This window comes from Somniosus microcephalus, chromosome 4 (genome assembly GCF_052327205.1).
Source record: "Somniosus microcephalus isolate GS21.2 chromosome 4, FLI_Smic_1.0, whole genome shotgun sequence".
Taxonomy (NCBI): Eukaryota; Metazoa; Chordata; class Chondrichthyes; order Squaliformes; family Somniosidae; genus Somniosus; species Somniosus microcephalus.
The window spans coordinates 7,455,201-7,477,233 of record NC_140990.1 but is presented as its reverse complement, the minus strand read 5'-3'; the positions used below and the strand labels follow the sequence as shown (position 1 = coordinate 7,477,233).

Genomic DNA, 22,033 nt, shown 5'->3' with positions numbered 1-22,033 from the left:
AAGGGACCGAAGGCATGGTTGCTAAATTTGCTGATGACACAAAGATAGGTAGGAAAGTAAATTGTGAAGAGGACATGAGGAGGCTACAAAGGGATATAGATAGGTTAAGTGAGTGGGTAAAGATCTGGCAAATGGAGTATAATGAGGGAAAATGTGAAGTTGTCCATTTTGGCAGGAAGTATAAAAAAGAAGCATATTATCTAAATGGTGAGAGATTGCAGAGCTCTGAGATGCAGAGGGATCTGGGTGTCCTAATGCATGAATCGCAAAATGTTAGTATTCAGGTACAGCAAGTAATCAGGAAAGCTAATAGAATGTTATTGTTTATTGCGAGGGAAACTGAATACAAAAGTAGGGAGGTTATGCTTCAGTTATACAGGACATTGGTGAGACCACATCTGGAGCACTGTGTACAGTATTGGTCTCCTTATTTAAGGAAGGATGTAAATGCGTTGGAAGCAGTTCAGAGAAGGTTTACTAGACTAATACCTGGAATGGGCGGGTTGTCTTATGAGGAAAGGTTGGACAGGCTAGGCTTGTATCCGCTGGAGTTTAGAAGAGTAAGAGGTGACTTGATTGAAACAGAAGATCCTGAGGGGTCTGGACAGGGTGGATGTGGAGAGGATGTTTCCTCTTGTGGGAGAATCTAGAACTAGGGGTCACTGTTTAAAAATAAGGGGTCACCCATTTAAGACAGAGATGAGGAGAAATTTTTTCTCACACAGGGTTGTGAGACTTTGGAACTCTCTTCCACAGAGGGCGGTGGAAGCAAAGTCTTTGAATATTTTTAAGGCAGAGGTAGATAGATTCTTGATAAGCAAGGGGGTGAAAGGTTATCGGGGGTAGGCGGGAATGTGGAGTAATCAGATCAGCCATGATCTTATTGAATGGCGGAGCAGGCTCGAGGAGTCGAATGGCCTACTCCTGCTCCTAATTCGTATGTTCGGATGTAACCTGTGCAGCAGCTGGGGCCTGAAAATCAGCTTCACTGCCCCTGGGCTGGGAAAGTGGGACATGAGGTAACATTCTCCCTCTTACCCCTTTCTACACTCCTTTTACAGGGTTTTAGAAGTGGAGCATTTACAGACAGGAAGCTCAGACCAAACATCACTTCAAGATCAGACAGTCACTCGATTCATCAGGACCTGATTCAGTCGCTCCTCCAATCTGCTGGCACACCAGTTTGTTCAGACTAATGAGAGACCTTTTAAATGTTCTGAGTGTGGGAAGAGATTTAAAAGGTCCCAGGACCTGAACAGGCACCAGCTGGAGAGAGCAAGAGAGATTATGTTCACCTGCTCAGTGTGTGGGAAGGAATTCACTCGGTCCTCGAATCTGCTGGCACACCAGCGAGTTCACACTGGGGAGAGGCTGGTGAAACATTCTGACTGTGGGAAAAGCTTTAAAATCTCCCAGGAGCTGAAGGGACACCAGCTGGAGAGAGCAGGAAAGAGGCCATTCACCTGTTGCGTGTGTGGGATGGGATTCACTCGGTCATTCAATCTGCTGAGACACCAGCAAGTTCACACTGATGAGAGACCATTTAAGTGTTCTGACTGTGGGAAGAGCTTTAAAAGCTCTGGGGATCTGAAAGAACACCAGCGAGCTCACACTGATGAGAGACTATTTAAATGTTCTGATTGTGGGAAGAGCTTTAAACGCTCTGGACATTTGACGGCACACCAGCGAGTTCACACTGGGGAGCGGCTGTTTACCTGCTCCGTGTGTGGGCAGGGATTCACTCGGTCCTCAACACTGCTGGAACACCAACAAGTTCACACCGGGGAGCGGCCGTTCACCTGCTCGGTGTGTGGGAAGGAATTCACTTGGTCATCCAACCTGCTGACACACCAGCGAGTTCACACTAATGAAAGGCCTTTCACCTGCTCTGTGTGTGGGAAGGGATTCACTCAGTCATCCCACCTGCTGACACACCAGCGAATTCACACTGGGGAGAGGCCGTTCACCTGCTCTGTGTGTGGGAAGGGATTCATTCAGTCATCCCACCTGCTGAGACACCAGCGAGGTCACACTAATGAAAGGCCTTTCACCTGCTCTGTGTGTGGGAAGGGATTCACTCAGTCATCCCACCTGCTGACACACCAGCGAGTTCACACTGGGGAGAGGACGTTCACCTGCTCTGTGTGTGGGAAGGGATTCACTCAGTTATCCCACCTGCTGACACACCAGCGAGTTCACACTGGGGAGAGGCCGTTCACCTGCTCCGTGTGTGGGAAGGGATTCACTCAGTCATCCAACCTGCTGAAACACCAACGAGTTCACACTGTTCTGTAGCTGGGGCGACATGAACATGGAATGGATGAATGTTTTAGAAATTCTTGGACTGCTGTTTAATCTTTAAGATTTTTGTGCTGATGATTCCCTTTGTTTGACTGTTCATGGTGTTACATAGAATGTACAGCACAGAAACAGGCCATTCGGCCCAACTGGTCCATGCCAGTGTTTATGCTCCACACCCACCCTACTTCAATTAACCCGATCAACACATCCTCCCATTCCTTTCTCCCTTGTGTGGCTTCCCCATAAATCCATCTGTGCTGTTCACCTCAACTACTCCCTGTGGTAGCGAGTTCCCCATTCTCACCACTCTCTAGGTAAAGACATTTCTCCTGAATTCCCTACTTGATCTGTCAGAGACTATTTTATATTGATGGCCCCTTAAATATGATGAGATTCTGTTAAGCTGACCAGTATGTTGTTGTATTTTGTCTTTTTCTGATGGATGAAACATTACTGAGCCCCTGTACCCGTGTTATGGGATGAAGTGCCAGACAAGTGAAGGCACAACATCTGGGTTTGAATCTAATAATAACCTCACGGACCGTATAGTTCTGATAACCCGACGGTCTTGTGGTTATAGTCTGGTCACAGATGGACTAAATTCCCTGAATTAGCAGGAGTTCAGGAGGCAGTCAACAGACGGGTACAAACAATCCCATTTCCTGAGCGGTAACCAAGCTTGTGTATAAGAACAGGCCACTTAAGCCATTGTCAGTTGGAACGGACTCGAAGGTCCTAGTAAAGGACCTAGAAAATGTCCTAGTAAAGGATCCCCTTGGAATGAGTGACCATAACATGGTTGAATTCCATATTCAATTAGAGGGTGAGAAGGTTGGATCTCAAACAAGCGTGCTAAGCTTGAATAAAGGAGACTATGAAGGTATGAGAGCAGAATTGAGTAGAGTGGATTGGGAAAATTGATTAAAGGGTAAGACAGTACATGATCAGTGGTGTGCATTTAAGGAGTTATTTTACAACTTCCAAAAAATATATATTCCACTGAGAAGAAAAGGGTGTAAAAGAAAAGACAGCCATCCATGGATAAGTAAAGAAATTAAGGATAGTATTCAACTAAAAACAAGGGCATATAAGGTAGCCAAATCTAGTGGGAGGATCGAGGATTGAGAAAACTTTAAAAGACAGCAAAAAATAACAAAAAGATTGATTAAGAAAGGGAAGATAGATTATGAAAGTAAATTAGCAAAAAATATAAAAACAGATAGAGTTTTTATAGTTATATAAAAAGAAAAAGGGTGGCGAGAGTAAATGTTGGTCCCTTAGAGGATGAGACCGGGAAATTAATGGTGGGAAATATGGAGATAGCAAAAACACTGAATGAATATTTTGTATCAGTCTTTACAGTAGAAGACACTAAGAATATCCCAACACTGGACAAACGGGGCTATAGGGGGGGAGGAGCTAAACACGACCAAAATCACTAAGGAAGTGGTACTCGGTAAAATAATGGGACTCAAGGCGGATAAATCACCTGGACCTGATGGCTTACATCCTAGGGTCTTGAGGGAAGTGGCGGTAGGGATTGTGGATGCATTGGTAATAATTTTCCAAAACTCCCTGGACTCCGCAAAGGTCCCGGCAGACTGGAAAACTGCTAATGTAACGCCCTTATTTAAAAAGGGCAGTAGACGGAAGGCTGGAAACTATAGCCTAACATCTGTGGTAGGTAAAATATTGGAGTCCATTATTAAGGAGACAGTAACAGGACATTTGGATAATCATAATTTAATAGGACAAAGTCAGCATGGTTTTATGAAGGGGAAGTCATGTTTGACAAATTTGCTGGAGTTCTTTGAGGAAGTAACATATAGGGTGGATAAAGGGGAACCAGTGGACGTAGTGTATTTAGACTTCCAAAAGGCATTTGACAAGGTGCCACACAAAAGATTATTGCTTAAGATAAAAAATCACGGGATTGGGGGTAATATTCTGGCATGGATAGAGGATTGGCTATCTAACAGAAGGCAGAGAGTTGGGATAAATGGTTCATTCTCGGACTGGCAATCAGTAACTAGTGGTGTTCCGCAGGGGTCAGTGCTGGGTCCCCAACTCTTTACAATCTATATTAACGATTTGGAGGAGGGGCCTGAGTGTAACATATCAAAGTTTGCAGATGATACTAAGATGGGAGGGAAAGTAGTGAGTGAGGAGGACATAAACCTGCAAGGGGACATAGACAGGCTAAGTAAGTGGGCAGAGATTTGGCAGATGGAATACAATACTGGAAAGTGTGAGGTTATGCACTTTGGCAGGAAAAATCGTAGAGCAAGTTATTATCTTAATGGCAAGAAACTGGAAAGTACTGAAGTACAAAGGGATCTGGGGGTCCTGGTGCACGAAACTCAAAAGGTTAGTATGCAGGTGCAGCAAGTGATTAAGAAGGCCAATGGAATGTTGGTTTTCATTGCTAGGGGGATAGAATATAAAAATAGGGAGGTATTGCTTCAGTTGTACAAGGTATTGGTGAGACCGCACCTGGAATACTGCATACAGTTTTGGTGTCCATACTTAAGAAAAGACATACTTGCTCGCGAGTCAGTACAAAGAAGGTTCACTCGGTTAATCCCGGGGATGAGGGGATGGACATATGAGGAGAGGTTGAGTAGATTGGGACTCTACTCATTGGAGTTCAGAAGAATGAGAGGCGATCTTATTGAAACATATAAGATTGTGAAGGGGTTGGATCGGGTGGATGCGGGGAGGATGTTCCCGATGATGGGTGAAACTAGAACTAGGGGGCATAGTCTTAGAATAAGGGGCTGCTCTTTCAAAACTGAGATGAGGAGGAACTACTTCACTCAGAGGGTGGTAGGTCCATGGAATATGCTGCCCCAAAAAGCTGTAGAAGCTACATCATTACATAAATTTAAAACAGAAATAGACAGTTTCCTAGAAGTAAAGGGAATAAAGGGTTATGGGGAGCGGGCAGGAATTTGGACATGAGTCTAGGTTCGGATCGGTCATGGCCCTGTGGGTAGTGGAGTGGGCCCAGGGGCCATGTAGCCTGATCCTGCTCCTAATTCTGTTAGATTCAGGAGATGGTTCTGTGATAGTAGATTGGCGGTTAGGATCAGATCAGCCATGATCTTATTGAATGGCGGAGCAGGCTCGAGGGGCTGATTGGCCTACTCCTGCTCCTATTTCTTATGTTCTTAAGGTCGCGTGTGAATCCACTGTACTTCTATTCTCCAGATTGAGGGAATTATCACCTGATCTGTGTTATGCAGCGCTCTTAATAAAGCCTGGAGAGACAATTTGTGTTCTTGTGAGCTTGATTATCTGGTGTCCGAAACCCTGGGACTCCCGCTCATTTGTCAACCTCAGTGTGTGGAACGGGATTCCCTGGTGTATCCCACCCGCTGACACACCAGAGTGTCCACAGTGTGACTGCGGTGGGTCGATTCCACTGTTCCCGATGCCTTTAATCACATCCAGGACTGAACCATGTTAATTCAGGCAACTGGGGCTTGTTAATGTTAAGAGCCCCCAATAACTGGGCTGGATTTAAAGATTATTCCCTGTTCTCTCAGTGCTGGTGGGCAGAGAGAAGCTGATGTTATAGAATCATAGAGCACAGTAGGATGCCTTTCAGCCCATCATGCTGGTGCTGGCTCTCTGAAAGCGATGCAATTAGTCCCAGTGCCCTGCTCTTTCCCCACAGCCCTGCAAATTTCTGCTTCTAGTATATATCCAATTCCCTTTTGAAAGTTACTATTGAATCTGCTTCCACCTCCCATTCAGGCAGTGCATTCCAGATCATCACAATTCGCTGGGTAAAAAAAGTCTCCTCATTTCCTCTCTCGATTCTTTTGCCAATGATCTGAAATCTGTGTCCTCTCGTTACCGACCCTCCTGCCAGTGACAACAGCTTCTCCTGTTTGCTCGATCAAAACCCCTCATCATTTTGAGCACCTCGATCACAGCTCCACTTAACCATCTCTGCTCCAAGTTATATTGCCATTGTTTTGTGAATTGTTGCTGTGATCGAGGTGCTGGATGTCCGTGCCTGGGGAATGGGACATTCTATCCTCGTGAGCACCGAGTGTCAGCATCCAGCAATCTCTGGTCAGGGACTGGCTTTTTAAACTGCCTCACCTGAGCTTTTTGACACCCTGATTTCATTATTAAACATTTCAGAGTTTTTGCAGACTGACCAAGGCTGAACAGATAAATGTGAGGTATTACATTTTGGTAGGAAGAATGGGGAGGTCACTTATCACTTGGAGGGTGTGAGTCTAGGTGGGGTAGAGGAACAAAGGGATCTCGGAGTACAAATACACAAATCACTAAAAGTTGCGACACAGGTTAGCAAGGCCATAAAAAAAGCAAACCAAGCACTAGGGTTTATTTCTCGAGGTATAGAATTGAAAAGTAGTGAAGTTATGCTAAACCTGTATGGAACCTAGGTTAGACCACACTTAGAGTACTGCGTACAGTTCTGGTCACCATATTATAAAAAGGATATAGAGGCACTGGAGAGGGTGCAGAGAAGATTTACAAGGATGATACCAGAAATGCGAGGGTATACATATCAGGAAAGGATGAACAGGCTGGGTCTCTTTTCTCTTGAAAACAGAAGGCTGAGGGGTGACCTAATAGAGGTCTTTAAAATTATGAAAAATGTTGATAGAGTGGATACAGAGAGAATGTTTCCACTTGTGGGGAAGAGCATAACTAGAGGCCATCAATATAAGATAGTCACCAAGAAATCCAATAGGGAATTCAGAAGAAACTTCTTCACCCAGAGAGTGGTGAGAATGTGGAACTCGCTGCCACAGGGAGTGGTTGAAGCGAATAGTATCGATGCATTTAAGGGGAGGCTAGACAAGCATATGAGGGAGAAGGGAATCGAGGGTTATGCTGATAGATTTAGATGAGGAAAGACGGGAGGAGGCTCGAGTGGAGCATAAACACCGGCATGGACTGGTTGGGCCGAATGGCCTGTTTCTGTGCCGTATATCCGATGTAATCCTATGTCAAGTATCCCAGCTGGCTTAGCTCCAGGCACTTTAGCTCAGTGGGCAGCACTCTCACCTCTGAGTCAGAAGGTCGTGGGTTCAAGTCCCAGTCGAGAGACTTGAGCATAAAAATCTAGGCTGACACTCCAGTGCTGAGAGAGTGCTGCGCTGTCAGAGGTGCCGTCTTTCGGATGAGATGTTAAACCATGGCCCCCGTCTGCTCTTTCAGGTGGATGTAAAAGATCCCGTGGCACTACATTGAAGAAGAGCAGGGGAGTTCTCCCCGGTGTCCTGGGGCCAATATTTATCCCTCAGTCAACATCAGTGAAATAGATTATCTGGTCATTGTCACATTGCTGTTTGTGGGAGCTTGCTGTGCACCAATTGGCTGCTGCGTTTCCTACATTACAACAGTGACTACACTTCAGAAGTTCTTCATTAAGTGTAAAGCGCTCTGGGACGTCCTGAGGTTGTGAAAGGCGCAATATAAATGCAAGTCTTTCTTTCTCAGCAAGAGGGCGAGTGTCCGTGGTTGGAGGGAGGAGCTCAGTGTTGTCACTGGGTGGACACAGACAGATTGAAGCTAAAAGACAGAGAATGCTGAAGTTTGGAATGATAACACCCAAAGTCAGGAGATGAGCCCTTTGCCTCGATAAGGGAGGTGGTTGGTAAGAGACCCACAGACCTAATAACACTGCAAACTGCTCAAGCAGCAGACTTGTTGGCAACATGTGAGGCACGAGTGAGTTGGTGCCCAGACAACAGAACATTGGTCATTCCTGAGAGAGACAACCTGGTTCTGTAATCGGGATAACAGGTTGAGGGAGTCACCCTGTGGGACGGCTCGTCTGAGGTGTTAACACAGAGTCAGCATGGGAATGGGATGATCAATGAATCAAAGACATTTACAGCACAGAAGGAGGCCATTCGGCCCATCTTGTCTGTGCCAGCCGACAAAGAGCTATCCTCCCTAATCCCACTTTCCCGCACTTGGTCCGTAGCCTTGTAGGTTACGGCACTTCAAGTACATATCTGTTAGGGTGAAAATCATATAGCTTAAAGCAGCAACATAAAGAATTAAAGAATGTCTTGTAAGAAGTGAACTTGTAAATAAGAAACAAGACAAAACAAACTCAGCTTAAGAGGGGGCGGCTCAGCTCGGGACACAAACTGTAATTCCCCCTTAGGCTTTACAACATTCGCTGCCCTCATTTTGTGTTAAATTCACAAAGCTTCCATCTTTGTCCCATGAGGATTCCCCATAGTCTGTCTAAGTGCTGTTGTGGTGGGCAAGGGGCAGGAATTAACTGTTTGTGGCTGTTCCCATTAAAACCATTGTGCTTGACATTAATTGAATTGAGGAATAGTCGACATTTTTAAGTAGTTTCTTGCCAGATTGAGGGTAGGCAAGATAATTGATAGAAGGCCTCCAATCAAATTACATCAGTGCCCTTCAGCCAGTCAGATTAATGTATTCAAATGAGGCAAAATAAAATTAACAGTTATTGAATGTGGGAAATGTTAAATCTGTGAGTTATCTAGTTAATTAAGACACAGACTAATTAATAACAATCAAAAACAGGTCTTTACTGGTTGGAGGTAGGGACTATTCTGAATACAAGATTACTGCACAGTGCTTATATACCGGTGTGTTCACCCCCGGTATTACGTCTACAGCAGCCTGAGAAAGTAGTACATCTCTTAAGGTGGAACAGGCTTAAGCTCTCTTAAGGTGGAACAGGTTACATACACAACACTCCTCCCTTCTTAGCTTTATAGTCATCCCCCCATTTAACATAACGTAATAACATATATACATATATAACTTCATGTTTAACGTAACATATCACAGATTCAGTCTCTGCGGAAAACAGTTCACAGATTCAATCTCTGTGGTGTAGTCGGTTCACGTTACTCATTCAATAGTCCTTTCATGGATTTAACAGCTTGACCTTCCGAACTGATTTGGCTCCGTTCGGAGGGACCACGTGTGTGATCTGGTAGAGGTGATAATGGTTCAGATGGGTCATCTTCTGTTTTTACTTTTCCTTTTCTGCTTCTTGGAGACTCTCTGGGCTCCATTGTCAGCTGCCACAGCTGCCAGCTGCATGCGCAGTTCCTCCTTCTCTTCCTCCTGTTTCCGTCGTAGAGCCAGCTTCTCCCGATGTTCCGTAGACTTTTGGTGCTCCTCCATGATTTCTGCACTTTGGGAGTCGAAGTTACAAGCTGGGCAGGACAGGACATCGTAATATTCGGTGTCATCCACCAGGTCATGGTAATATTCGGTGTCGTCCTGAGCTAGACCAGTGAGAGGGTCGTCTATTTCCTCCATACCCAGCTGGACGTTAGCCAGCTCTTGTTCCAAATCCAGACATCTTTCCTGAAGAGACTTCTTCATGTGTACCTCTGCATCCAGCTTTTTCTGGGCTTTCAGCAAGTCGTTTACTAGTGACCTAATTTGTGATTTTAATACTTCAACTTCCTTTGGAGATTGATTGATCGGACTATTCAATCCCTCTACCGGAGCAGCTGTTTCAGCGGTCTGTTCTACGTTGACGTGAGTCAGCGTACTTTTGGCATCCAAGGGCTGCTCTGTTGCAGTCATCTCAGTCTGTGTTGCCACCTCAGCTCTTCCAATAACCTTTGAGAGCTCCGAACCCCTTTCGTTTGAATATTGAAGTTCGTGTTCAAGTTTTTCCCATTTCAGAGTCCTGTCCTTCAGCATATGCAGGAGTTGGCTGACCGTTAACTCCTCTGACATCAGACGTTTTGTGTGCTCCTGCTCCATTTTCTCCATCAGCTGCTTCTGTTGTCTTTCCAGATTCTCCAACTCTATATCAAAGAACTCTTTCGTTGCATTCAACTCTTGCTCAAAACGGCGAAGCATTTGTTCTAATTGCTGTTGTAGTTTGAAGTGGAGTTGAGTTCGAGCCCGGTGTCCCTCAGAAATGGGCACATCAGTAGACTTGCCAGACTCAGAATCCACAGTTAAACTATGTTGTTGTTGCTCAGTGGAATTCTGTGCTGAAACTTTGTCTTTTGCACCTGAGTTGGGCTTACCATCATTCGTTCCAGAGTCTGGGCCGACTATCTTCACCGAGTTCTCACTCGTTATTGTTTGTAGGAAATGCCAGTCCATATTCATTTTCCCAATCCACTCCCGTCCTAGTAGTGGAGGACCTCCTTCAGATATCACATATAGGTCCATTATTTGACTGTCTTCGCCCTTGTGGACCACTGCAACCTCTATTTTCCTGATGGGGTACACTCTTTGCCCCGTGTATGTTTTCAATATAATCCCCGCATCCTGTAGGGGAATATGTTGGAATAACTTTCCGTAATCTTTCTTATTTATGACCGTCAATGCCGATCCAGTGTCCAATTCCAGTTTTACTTGGACTCCTTCTATCTGAAGAGTGACCCAAATTGTCTGGAGGTCTGCACCCTTACCAGCGTTGAGTACTCTTAAGCTAGCCAGTTCATTACAGCTTAAGCTAGCCAGTTCATTACTGCTAGCGTCTGAATCGGACTCCTGTTCGGTCACCTTGTGTACCTTTGCGTATTTTCCTTGCGGTGACTTCTTGTTGCTGGTCTTCTTCCCTGACCTGCATACTCTAGCTATATGTCCAAGCCTACCACAAGTTCTACATTCTTGGTTTTTAAACCAACACTGGTTCTGATCATGCGTTGTCTTTCCACAACGATAACATTTGCCAGAACTCACACCCAATTTGTGTGCACTGAGCTCCGGTGACCGTAGCTGCATTACTGCCGTGCCTCTCGCTGCAGCTTCGTGTGCTGCTGCCATAGTGACCGCCTTCTCAAGCGTCAGCTCATTCTCCTCGAGCAGTCGCTTTTGTGTATCCTGTTTAAATAAACCACACACAAATTTGTCTCGTAGTGCATCTGTCAGTCCCGTTCCAAACTGGCAATATTTCGCTAATTTACGCAATTCCAGCAAATATTCAGCATTGCTTTCATGCTGTAGCTGCCTTCTGTCGTAAAATTTAAATCGTTCCGCTAGCATCAGCGGCGTGGGGTTTAGATGATCTTTCAGGACAGTAACAATCTCATCGAACGTCTTATCCGCCGGTTCATCTGGTGATAACAGGTGTCTCAATTGCCCGTATGTCTTCGCACCCATTAAATTTAATAATGTTAGAGCTTTATCTTGGTCACGAATTTTATTGGCCTTACAATAATTTTTCACTCTTTCAACATATATGGCCCAATCTTCGATGTCACTATCAAAGGTGCTAATATTCCCGTGTTTAGGCATTGTAGTACTTTATCAGATTTGTAATTCCTCAGATGTTTTTTTTTTACAATCAAAGATGGTGGCTTCCCGCTCTTGCTGTCGTCCTCCGCCCCCAAAATGGCGGTTTTCCCCGCGCTTAGCGGTCTTCACCCGTCCCCCGACGCTGTCAGCCCGAGTGCGGCCCTTATCTGAAGATGCGATCGCTCTCGCGGCTCCCGGCCCTTATCTGAAGATGCGATCGCTCTCGCGGCCCCCGGCCCTTATCTGAAGATGCGATCGCTCTCGCGGCCCCCGGCCCTTATCTGGAGATGCGATCGCTCTCGCGGCTCTCGGCCCTTATCAGGAGATGCGATCGCTCTGTTGAAACGCCTCCCGCTCGAAGCGGCTCTCGCGCCCTATTCCTCCGGCTCCCCCAGCCCCGTTCGTGCGGCCAACGCGGTCGACTGCCTGTCGCGTCGCTGCCCGGATCAGACAACGGCTTACCCACCACCAAGCTGGAGAAGAAGCTGACGGTCGCCGATGGAGGCTCCGAGGTCAGGATGTCTTCCAGTGGGGTGGAGAGGGTGGAAACCTCTCTGCAACGTCCTGGCTGTGGACGAAGCTGCCGTGGAGTGACTGCCGCAGGGTCCGAATCAGACTCGTCGCCAGTGTTAAATCTGTGAGTTATCTAGTTAATTAAGACACAGACTAATTAATAACAATCAAAAACAGGTCTTTACTGGTTGGAGGTAGGGACTATTCTGAATACAAGATTACTGCACAGTGCTTATATACCGGTGTGTTCACCCCCGGTATTACGTCTACAGCAGCCTGAGAAAGTAGTACATCTCTTAAGGTGGAACAGGCTTAAGCTCTCTTAAGGTGGAACAGGTTACATACACAACAGGAAACACAAAATATTTCACATTTATTCAGTGGTGCAGCCTTCTGCAAACTATTTGCTGGAAGCCCTTTGGATGTATTAATGTAATTCTACTATTCTATGATGCAAAGTCGATGAATCAAAATTGTGAGTATTGATGAGTTACAGTAATTGGTAGCTGCTAAACTGCCCATTTTGTAATTAACCATTAAAAAGTGCCCAAAGTTCTGGAAGGTTCCATATCATTTTATGTTGCCAAACTAGTATCCTGTGAGGACCGGGGAGTTGTTGCTGGGGGAGCGAGATTGGGTGAAGACACCTGTGTGTAATATTTTGCGAGAATGTATAAAAGAAGTTTCAATACCTTGTTGCTAAGGGAACGTGATTGGGTGAGGACAAGAGAATTGTTGCTGGGGGAGAATGTTGTCAATTTCTGTCCTGGCTTTTGGAAACTCCTTTCACAGGCTGTGAGAAGGGCAGGATTGACGGACGGGGAAACTCAAACCAAACTTCACATCAAGAGCTCAGAGAGTCACTCCATTCATCAGGACCTGAAATTCATCGGCCTTTTGAGTGTGGAAGGAGAAATGTTTGGGAGGTAAGTAGCACGGAGTCCAGTTCTACGGAGTACGGCTTCTACAGAGTACTTAACTCGGGAATTGGGTGAGTGAGCGAATTCGATGAGGTGGGGGTAAGAGGTGCTGCTTGATACGTGAAAAAATATAAACAACTCGGGTTTAATTAGGACTGTGGGCTAAGTTACAGTAAAGACCTAAAGCATATAGCTAAATGTAATAAATTAAACAAGGTTATTACCGAGATTAAAAACTATTAATAGAGAATTGGGTATTTCAAAACTTGAAAACCTAATTAGTTAAATAAAATACAATAGAGATGGCCGGGCAGGTGATGTGTTGCAGCTGTAGCACGTGGGAGCTGGTGGACCCCAGTGTGATCCACAGCAACCACATAGAGTCATAGAGGCACAGAAGGAGGCCATTCGGCCCATCGAGTCCGTGCCGGCTCTCTGTAGAGCAATCCAGTCAGTCCCACTCCCCCGCTCTATCCCCGTAGCCCTGCAAGTTTATTTCCCCCAAGTATCTATCCAGTCTCCCCTTGAAAACACTGAGTGTCTCCGCTTCCACCACTTCCGTCGGCAGCAAGTTCCAGGTCCTCACCAGTGGCTGCGTAAAAAAGTTTTCCCTCACATCCCCCCTGTATCTCTTGCCCAAAACCTTAAATCTGTGTCCCCCGGTCCTTGTCCCATCAACTAGTGGGAACAGCCTTTCCCCGTCTAGCCTATCCAAACCTGTCATAATCTTGTACACCTCTATCAAATCACAGCTCAACCTCCTTTGCTCTAATGAAAACAAATCCAGCTTCTCCAACCTGTCCTTGTAGCTAAGATCCCCCATCCCCGGAACCATTCTGGTGAATCTCCTCTGCACCCTCTCAAGGGCCTTCACATCCTTCCTAAAGTGTGGTGACCAGAAGTGTCTGCAACTCGAGGAACTTCGGCTCAGAGTTAGAGTCATAGAGTTATACAGCACAGAAAGAGGCCCTTCGGCCCATCGTGTCCACGCTGGCCATCAAGCCCTGTCTATTCTAATCCTATTTTCCAGCAATTGGTCCATAGCCTTGTATGCTATGGCATTTTAAATGCTTCTTGAATGTTGTGAGGGTTCCTGCCTCTACCACCCTTTCAGGCAGTGAGTTCCAGATTCCAACCACCCTCTGGGTGAAAAAGTTTTTCCTCAAATCCCCTCTAAACCTCCTGCCCCTTACCTTGAAACTATGCCCCCTGGTTATTGACCCCTCTACTAAGGGGAAAAGTTCCTTTCTATCGACCCTATCTATGCCCCTCATAATTTTGTACACCTCAATCAGGTCCCCCCTCAGCCTTCTCTGCTCTAAGGAAAGCAACCCCAGCCTGTCCAGTCTTTCTTCATAGCTGAAGCGCTCCAGCCCAGGTAACATCCTGGTGAATCTCCTCTGTACCCTCTCCAATGCAATCACATCCCTCCTATAGTGTGGCGACCAGAACTGCACACAGTATTCCAGCTGTGGCCTAACTAGCGTTTTGTACACCTCCATCATAACCTCCCTGCTCTTATATCCTATGCCTTGGCTCATGAAGGCAAGTATCTCATATGCCTTTTTAACCACCTTATCTACCTGTTCTGCTGCCTTCAGGGATCTATGTACATGCACACCAAGGTCTCTCTGATCCTCTGTCCTTCCTGGGGTCCTACCATTCATTGTGTATTCCCTTGCCTTGTTAGTCCTCCCAAAATGCATCACCACACACTTTTCAGTGTTAAATTCCATTTGCCACTGTTCTGCCCATTTGACCAATCCGTCTATATCATCCTGTAGCCTGAGGCTTCACTCCACCAGTTTTCGTGTCATCTGCGAACTTACTGATCATACCTCCTACATTCTTATCTAAATCATTAATGTACACTACAAACAGCAAAGGACCCAGCAATGATCCCTGCGGTACACCACTGGACACAGGCTTCCAGTCACAAAAACAACCTTTGACCATCACCCTCTGCCTCCTGCCACTAAGCCAATTTTGGATCCAATGTGCCAAATTGCCCTGGATCCCATGGGTTCTTACCTTCTTGACCAATCTCCCATGTGGGACTTTGTCAATAGCCTTACTGAAGTCCATGTAGACCACATCAACTGCACTACCCTCATCCACACACCTAGTCACCCCCTCGAAAAATTCAATCAAATTAGTTAGACATGATCTCCACCTGACAAAGCCATGCTGACTATCCTTGATTAATCCTTGCCTCTCCAAGTGGAGACTAATTCTGTCCCTCAGAATTTTTTCCAATAATTTCCCTACCGCTGATGTTAGGCTCACTGGCTTGTAATTTCCTAGTTTATCCCTACCACCCTTCTTGAATAATGGTACTACGCTAGCTGTCCTCCAGTACCTCCCCTGTGGCCAGAGAGGTTCTGAAAATTTGTGTCAGAGCCCCTGCAATCTCCTCCCTTGCCTCACACAGCAGCCTGGGATACATCTTGTCTGGGCCTGGGGATTTATCCACTTTTAAGCCCACTAAAACCACTAGTACCTCCTCCCTCGCAATACTAATTTGTTTAAGTATATCACAATCCCCCTGCCTGATTTCTATGCCTGCATCGTCCTTCTCCATAGTGAACACAGATGCAAAATATTCATTTACAACCTCACCCACATCTTCTGGCTCTACACACAGATTGCCACTTTGGTCCCTAATGGGCCCTACTCTTTCCCTGGTTATCCTCTTGCCCTTAATATACTTATACTTTATTTTGCCCGCCAGTGATTTTTCATGCCCCCTCTTCGCTCTCCTAATTGCTTTTTTAAGTACCCCCCTGCACTTTCTATACTCCTCTAGGGCTTCCACTGTTTTTAGTCCTTTGTATCTGCCAAAAGCCTCCCTTTTTTTCCCTAATCCATTCTTGTATGTCCCTTGACATCCAGGGTTCCCTGGGCTTGTTGGTCCCACCCTTGACCTTTACGGGAACATGTTGCCATTGTACTCTCTCTATTTTCTTTCTGAAAGATTCCCATTGCTCCGATGTGGATTTTCCTACAAGTAGCTGATCCCAGTCCACTTTGGCCAGATCCTGCCTCATCATATTAAAATTGGCCTTCCCCCAATTTAGAACCTTTATTTCTGGTCCATCTTTGTCCTTTTCCATGACTACCTTAAATCACACCGAATTATGGTCACTGTCACCAAAATGCTCTCCTACTGACACTTCTACCACTTGCCCGGCTACATTCCCTAGAATTAGGTCCAGTACCGCCCTCTCTCTTGTAGGACTTTCTACATGCTGGCTCAAAAAGCTCTCCTGGATGCACTTTAAGAATTCCGCACCCTCTGAGCCTTTCACACAGATGAATGCTGGAGGACGGGTGTGTCTGAAGTAAAAAGGCGGAGGTTGTGAATATTTATTTTATATTTAATCATATTTTCTAAAGTATTGTCTTATTTTAAATTAAATTGAAAAGGGTTTATTTTTTGCTTTGACATGCCTGCTGTACATGGTCCATGTCTCTGAGGCATACAGGAGGGCGGGTATCACTACTGCTCTGTAGACCATGAGCTTAGTGCCAGGTTTGAGGTCCTGGTCTTCAAACACACTCTTCCTCAGGCGACCGAAGGCTGCACTGGCACACTGAAGGCGGTGTTGGACGTTGTCGTTGATGTCTGCCCTTGTTGACAGTAGGCTCCCGAGGTATGGAAAGTGGTCCACGTTGTCCAAGGCCTTGTCGTGGATTTTCATAATCGGGGGGCAGCACTGTGTGGCGGGGGCAGGTTGGTAGAGGACCTTTGTCTTACGGGTGCGCTCCGCCAAATTGAAGAAGCTCCGCTTGGGGCCCGGATCCACAGACTCTCAGGTTTGGATTCCCCTTTATTCTCTCCCCTCCTCGGATCTCAATCAGATCTGGGGGAAAACTCACCTTCCCTCACTGATTGCGGCTCTTCACCAACACCGACTTTACAAAGAAGGCCCCGAGCGGCAGCCTGGAGCTCGGGCCCAGCGCGCAGGCGCGGGGGAGGATGATTGACAGGGGCCCCGGGTGTGTGCTGAGCATGCGCGGTGCGGGCCGGGTGCCTGTGGAGCAGGAGAGGGCGGGGATATGGTGCGTATGCGCGGGGTCAGCCACAACTCAGCGCGGCGGCCGGAGCGCTTTCTGGAGCGCGGGGGCTTGTGGGGATTGCAGCTGCCATTACTGTTGATCCTTTCAACCAACCTGTGCAGCAGCTGGGGCCTGAAAATCAGCTTCACTGCCCCTGGGCTGGGAAAAGGGGGACATGAGTACAGGTACCGTACCATAGTGGTTATGTTACTGGACTAGTTATCCAGAGGCCTGGACTAGTGATCTGGAGAAGTGAGTTCAAGTGAGAACTATATCTAACTCCTTCTTGAATATATTTAACAATTCATTAAATATATTCAAGAAGGAGTTAGATATATTTTTTAAGGCTAAAGGGATCAAGGGATATGGGGAGAAAGCAGGGACAGGGTACTGATTTTGGATGATCAGCCATGATCTCATTGAATGGCGGAGCAGGCTCGAGGGGCCGAATGGCCTACTCCAGCTCCTATCTTCTATGTTTCTATGTAATCCCAGCCCGGCAGCTGCCGAACTTAAATTCAGTTAATTAAATAAATCTGGAATTAAAAGGCTCGTAATGGTGACCATGAAACCGTCGTTAAAAACCCATCTGGTTCACTAATCTGACTGGCTTAGATGTGACTTCAGACTCACAGCAATGTGGTTGTCTCTTCACTGCCCTCTGAAGTGGCCTAACAAGCCCCTCAGTTATACCAAACCACTGTAAAGAAGTGTAACCGCACTGTGGGAGCACCTTCACCACACGGACTGCAGCGGTTCAAGGCGGCGGCTCGCCACCACCTTCTCAAGGGCAACTAGAGACGGGCAATAAATGCTGGTGTTGCCAGCGACACCCACATTCCGTGAAGGCTAAAGGGATCAATTGAATGGCGGAGCAGGCTCGAGGGGCAGAATGGCTTACTCCTGCTCCTATCTTCTATGTTTCTATGAATGATTATATTTAAAAAAATGGAGACCACGTTCTCCCTCTTACCCCTTTCTGCACTCCTTTCACAGGGTTTTAGAAGTGGAGCCTTTAAGGACAGGAGGCTGAGACCTAACATCACGTCAAGATCTGACAGAGTTACAGGATTCCTCAGGACCTGATGCAATCGGTCCTCCAATCTGCTGGCACACCAGTGAACCAGAGAGTTCACACTGATGAGAGACCTTTTAAATGTTCTGAGTGTGGGAAGAGCTTCAAGATCTACAAGCACCTGAAGCGACACCAGTGGTTACACATTGGGGAGAGCCCGTTCACCGGCCCCGTGTTCCAGAAGGGATTCACTCAGCCATCGGCTCCGATGATACACCAGCAAGATCACACTAGGGAGAGACCTTTAACTCGCTCCGTGTGTGGGATGGGATTAATTGCACCCTCCGTGCTGCTGAGACACCAGCTTGTCCACACCGATGAGAGACTGTTGACCTGCTCTGTGTTTTTGAAGCGATTCTCTCATTCTGCCACCCTCCTGAGACACCAGCTTGTTCACAGTGATGAGAGACCGATTAAATGTTCTGACTGTGGGAAGAGATTTAAAAGGTCCCAGGATCTGAAGAGACACCAGCTGGAGGGAGCAGGAGAGATTCTGTTCACCTGCTCCGTGTGTGGGAAGAGATTCATTCCGTCCTCGAATCTGCTGGCACACCAGCGAGTTCACACTGGGGAGAGGCCGGTGAGACATTCCGACTGTGGGAAAAGCTTTAAAAGGTCCCAGGAGCTGAAGGGAGACCAGCTGGAGAGAGCAGGAAAGAGGCCGTTCACCTGCTCCGTGTGTGGGAAGGGATTCACTTGGTCATCCAACCTACTGACACACCAGCGAGTTCACACTGATGAGAGACCATTTACATGTTCTGCCTGTGGGAAGAGCTTTAAAAGCTCCACGGAACTGAAGGGACACCAGCGAGTTCACACTGATGAGAGACCATTTAAATGTTCTGCCTGTGGGAAGAGCTTTAAAACCTCTCGGGATCTGAAGCAACACCAGCGAGTTCACACTGATGAGAGACCATTTACATGTTCTGTCTGTGGGATGAGCTTTAAAAGCGCTGGTGATCGGAAGGAACACCAGCGAGTTCACTCCGATCAGAGACCATTTACATGTTCTGTCTGTGGGGTGAGCTTTAAAAGCTCCAGGAATCTGATCGGACACCAGCGAGTTCACACTGGGGAGAGGTCGTTCACCTGCTCCGTGTGTGGGAAGGGATTCACTCGGTCATCCCACCTGCTGACACACCAGCAAGTTCACATTGTTCTGCAGCGCAGAGCCCCGTAGACAGCTGGGGTGCCATGAACATGGAACGGATGAATGTTTTATAAATTCTTCTACTGCTGTTTAATCTTTAAGACTGTTGTGCTGATGATTCCCTTCCTTGACAGTTCATGGTGTTACATAGAATGTACAGCACAGAAACAGTCCATTCGGCCCAACTGGTCCATGCCAGTGTTTATGCCCCACACCCACCCTATTTCAATTAACCCAATCAACACCTCCTCCCATTCCTTTCTCCCTTGTGTGGCTTCCTCATTAATCCATCTGTGCTGTTCACCTCAGCTACTCCTTGTGGTAGTGAGTTCCCCATTCTCACCATTCTCTGGGTAAAGAAGTTTCTCCTGAATTCCCTCCTGGATTTATTAGTGACTTTTATATTTATAGCCACACAAATATGATGAGATTCTGTTAAGCTGACCAGTATGTTGTTGTACTTTGTCTTTTTCTGATGAATGAAACATTACTGAGCCCCTGTACCCGTGTTATGGGATGAAGTGCCAGACAAGTGAAGGCACAACGTCTGGGTGTGAATCTGATAATAACCTCACGGACCGTATAGGTGTGATAACCAGACGGGCTTGTGGTTATAGTCTGGTCACAGATGGACTAAATTCCCTGAATTAGCAGGAGTTCAGGAGGCGGTCAACAGACGGGTCCAAACAATCCCATTTCCTGAGCGGTAACCAAGCTTGTGTATAAGAACAGGCCACTTAAGCCGTTGTCAGTTGGAACAGACTCGAGAAGATCGCACGTGAATCCACTGTACTTCTATTCTCCAGATTGAGGGAATTATCACCCGATCTGTGTTATGCAGCGCTCTTAATAAAGTCTGGAGAGACAATTTGTGTTCTTGTGAGCTTGATTACCTGGTATCCGAAACCCTGGGACTCCCGCTCATTAGTGTCAACCTCAGTGTGTGGAAAGGGATTCCCTGGTGTATCCCACCCGCTGACACACCAGAATATCCACAGTGTGACTGTGGTGGGTCGAATCCACTGTTTCTGATGCCTTTAATCACATCCAGGACTGAACCATTCAGGCAACTGAGGCTTGTTAATGTTAAGAGCCCCCAGTAACTGGGCTGGATTTAAAGATTATTCCCTGTTCTCTCAGTATTAGTAAGCAGAGAGAAGGTGATGTTATAGTATCATGGAGCACAGTGGCCCAGAACTTGGTGTCGGGGGCTTGCCGCGCGTGCAAGCCCCCGATGTGCGCTCACCCTGCGCGCCGACATCTGAAACCTGGCCCGCAGTGGATTTCCTGTCAGTGGCCAGGTTCTGATGTCGGCGCGCTATGCTAACCTGACCCAGCGGCGTAGTTAGTGCGATGTGCCGGCTGGGATCAGGTGAGCACTGTTCAGCCAATCAGGGGGAGGGGAAACTTCATTCATAAGTTTGACTGTAAGAACTGTCAAACTCATGAGAAGTACTGCACCCCAAAACACTACTTAAACTTTAAATAACATTTTAAAAAACATCCCAATCATTAAATTAAGTATAAATAACTTTTAAAAAATAATTTAAACAATTATTTTTTTTTTGAAAAAAATAAATTTTTAATAGAAAGGGTCTAAAACTAAACTTACCTTATTGTAGATTGTTTAAAATAATAAACCTGTGGAAATTTTTTTTCTAATTTACACTAAAACACCACTTACCTATAAAAATAAATACTTACGTGTGCTTTTTACAAGCGTAAAGACCGGAGGCCTTTAGACATGCGCAAATCCCCCAAAACACAGGAAACCCAAGACGCACGCGCTGCCCCCTACAGCGCATGCGCTACCTCTTCAACTCTCGGGTGAGAGGAGAGGAAATGCCGGTTTTCAGCATGCACAGCGCATGCGCTACCTCTTCAACTCTCGGGTGAGAGGAGAGGAAATGCCGGTTTTCAGCGCATGCGCTGTGCATGCTGAAAACCGGCATTTCTTCCGGCCAGACGCGTGAGTACCCCTTCCGTACTCACGCGTTTGGGGAGGAATTTCTGCCCCAGTAGGATGCCTTTCGGCCCATCGTGCTGGTGCCGGCTCTCTGAAAGAGCGATGCAATTAGTCCCACTGCCCTGCTCTTTCCCCACAGCCCTGCAAATTTCTGCTTTTAGTATATATCCAATTCCCTTTTGAAAGTTACTATTGAATCTGCTTCCTCCTCCCATTCAGGCAGTGCATTCCAGATCATCACAATTCGCTGTGTAAAAAAAGTCTCCTCATTTCCTCTCCCGATTCTTTTGCCAATGATCTGAAATCTGTGTCCTCTCGTTACCGACCCTCCTGCCAGTGACAACAGCTTCTCCTCGTTTGCTCGATCAAAACCCCTGATAATTTTGAGCACCTCGATCACAGCTCCACTTAACCGCCTCTGCTCCAAGTTATATTGCCATTGCTTTGTGAATTGTTGCTGTGATCGAGGTGCTGGATGTCCGTGCCTGGGGAATGGGACATTCTATCCTCATGGGCACCGAGTGTCAGCATCCAGCAATCTCTGGTCAGGGACTGTCTTTTTAAACTGCCTCACCTCAGCTTTTTGACTCCCTGATTTCATTATTAAACATTTCAGAGTTTTTGCAGGCTGACCAAGGCTGAACAGATAAATAGAAACATAGAAGATAGGAGCAGGAGTTGGCCATTCAGCCCCTCGAGCCTGCTCTGCCATTCAATGAGATCATGGCTGATGATCCAAATTCAGTACCCTTTCCCTGTCTTCTCCCCATATCTCTTGATCCCTTTAGCCTTAA

At 46.5% G+C, this 22,033-nt stretch overlaps 1 protein-coding gene across 1 annotated transcript; it reads left to right on the top strand.

The window, feature by feature from the left end:
- Positions 1-1,072: 1,072 nt before the first annotated feature.
- On the top strand, positions 1,073-20,111 carry LOC147118230 (uncharacterized). The gene is made up of 2 exons (XM_085984321.1): positions 1,073-2,286; positions 18,770-20,111. The coding sequence occupies exons 1-2, from the start codon at positions 1,288-1,290 to the stop codon at positions 19,301-19,303; spliced, it is 1,533 nt and encodes a 510-aa protein (XP_085840447.1). The 5' UTR covers positions 1,073-1,287; the 3' UTR covers positions 19,304-20,111.
- Positions 20,112-22,033: the final 1,922 nt, after the last annotated feature.

Bases quoted from the DNA above. Each gene is read 5' to 3' on its own strand.
- LOC147118230 (XM_085984321.1), top strand. From the start codon at position 1,288: ATGTTCACCTGCTCAGTGTGTGGGAAGGAATTCACTCGGTCCTCGAAT. The intron at 2,287-18,769 runs GTTCTGTAGCTG...GACCAGCTGGAG, and splicing joins AACACCAACGAGTTCACACT to AGAGCAGGAAAGAGGCCGTT.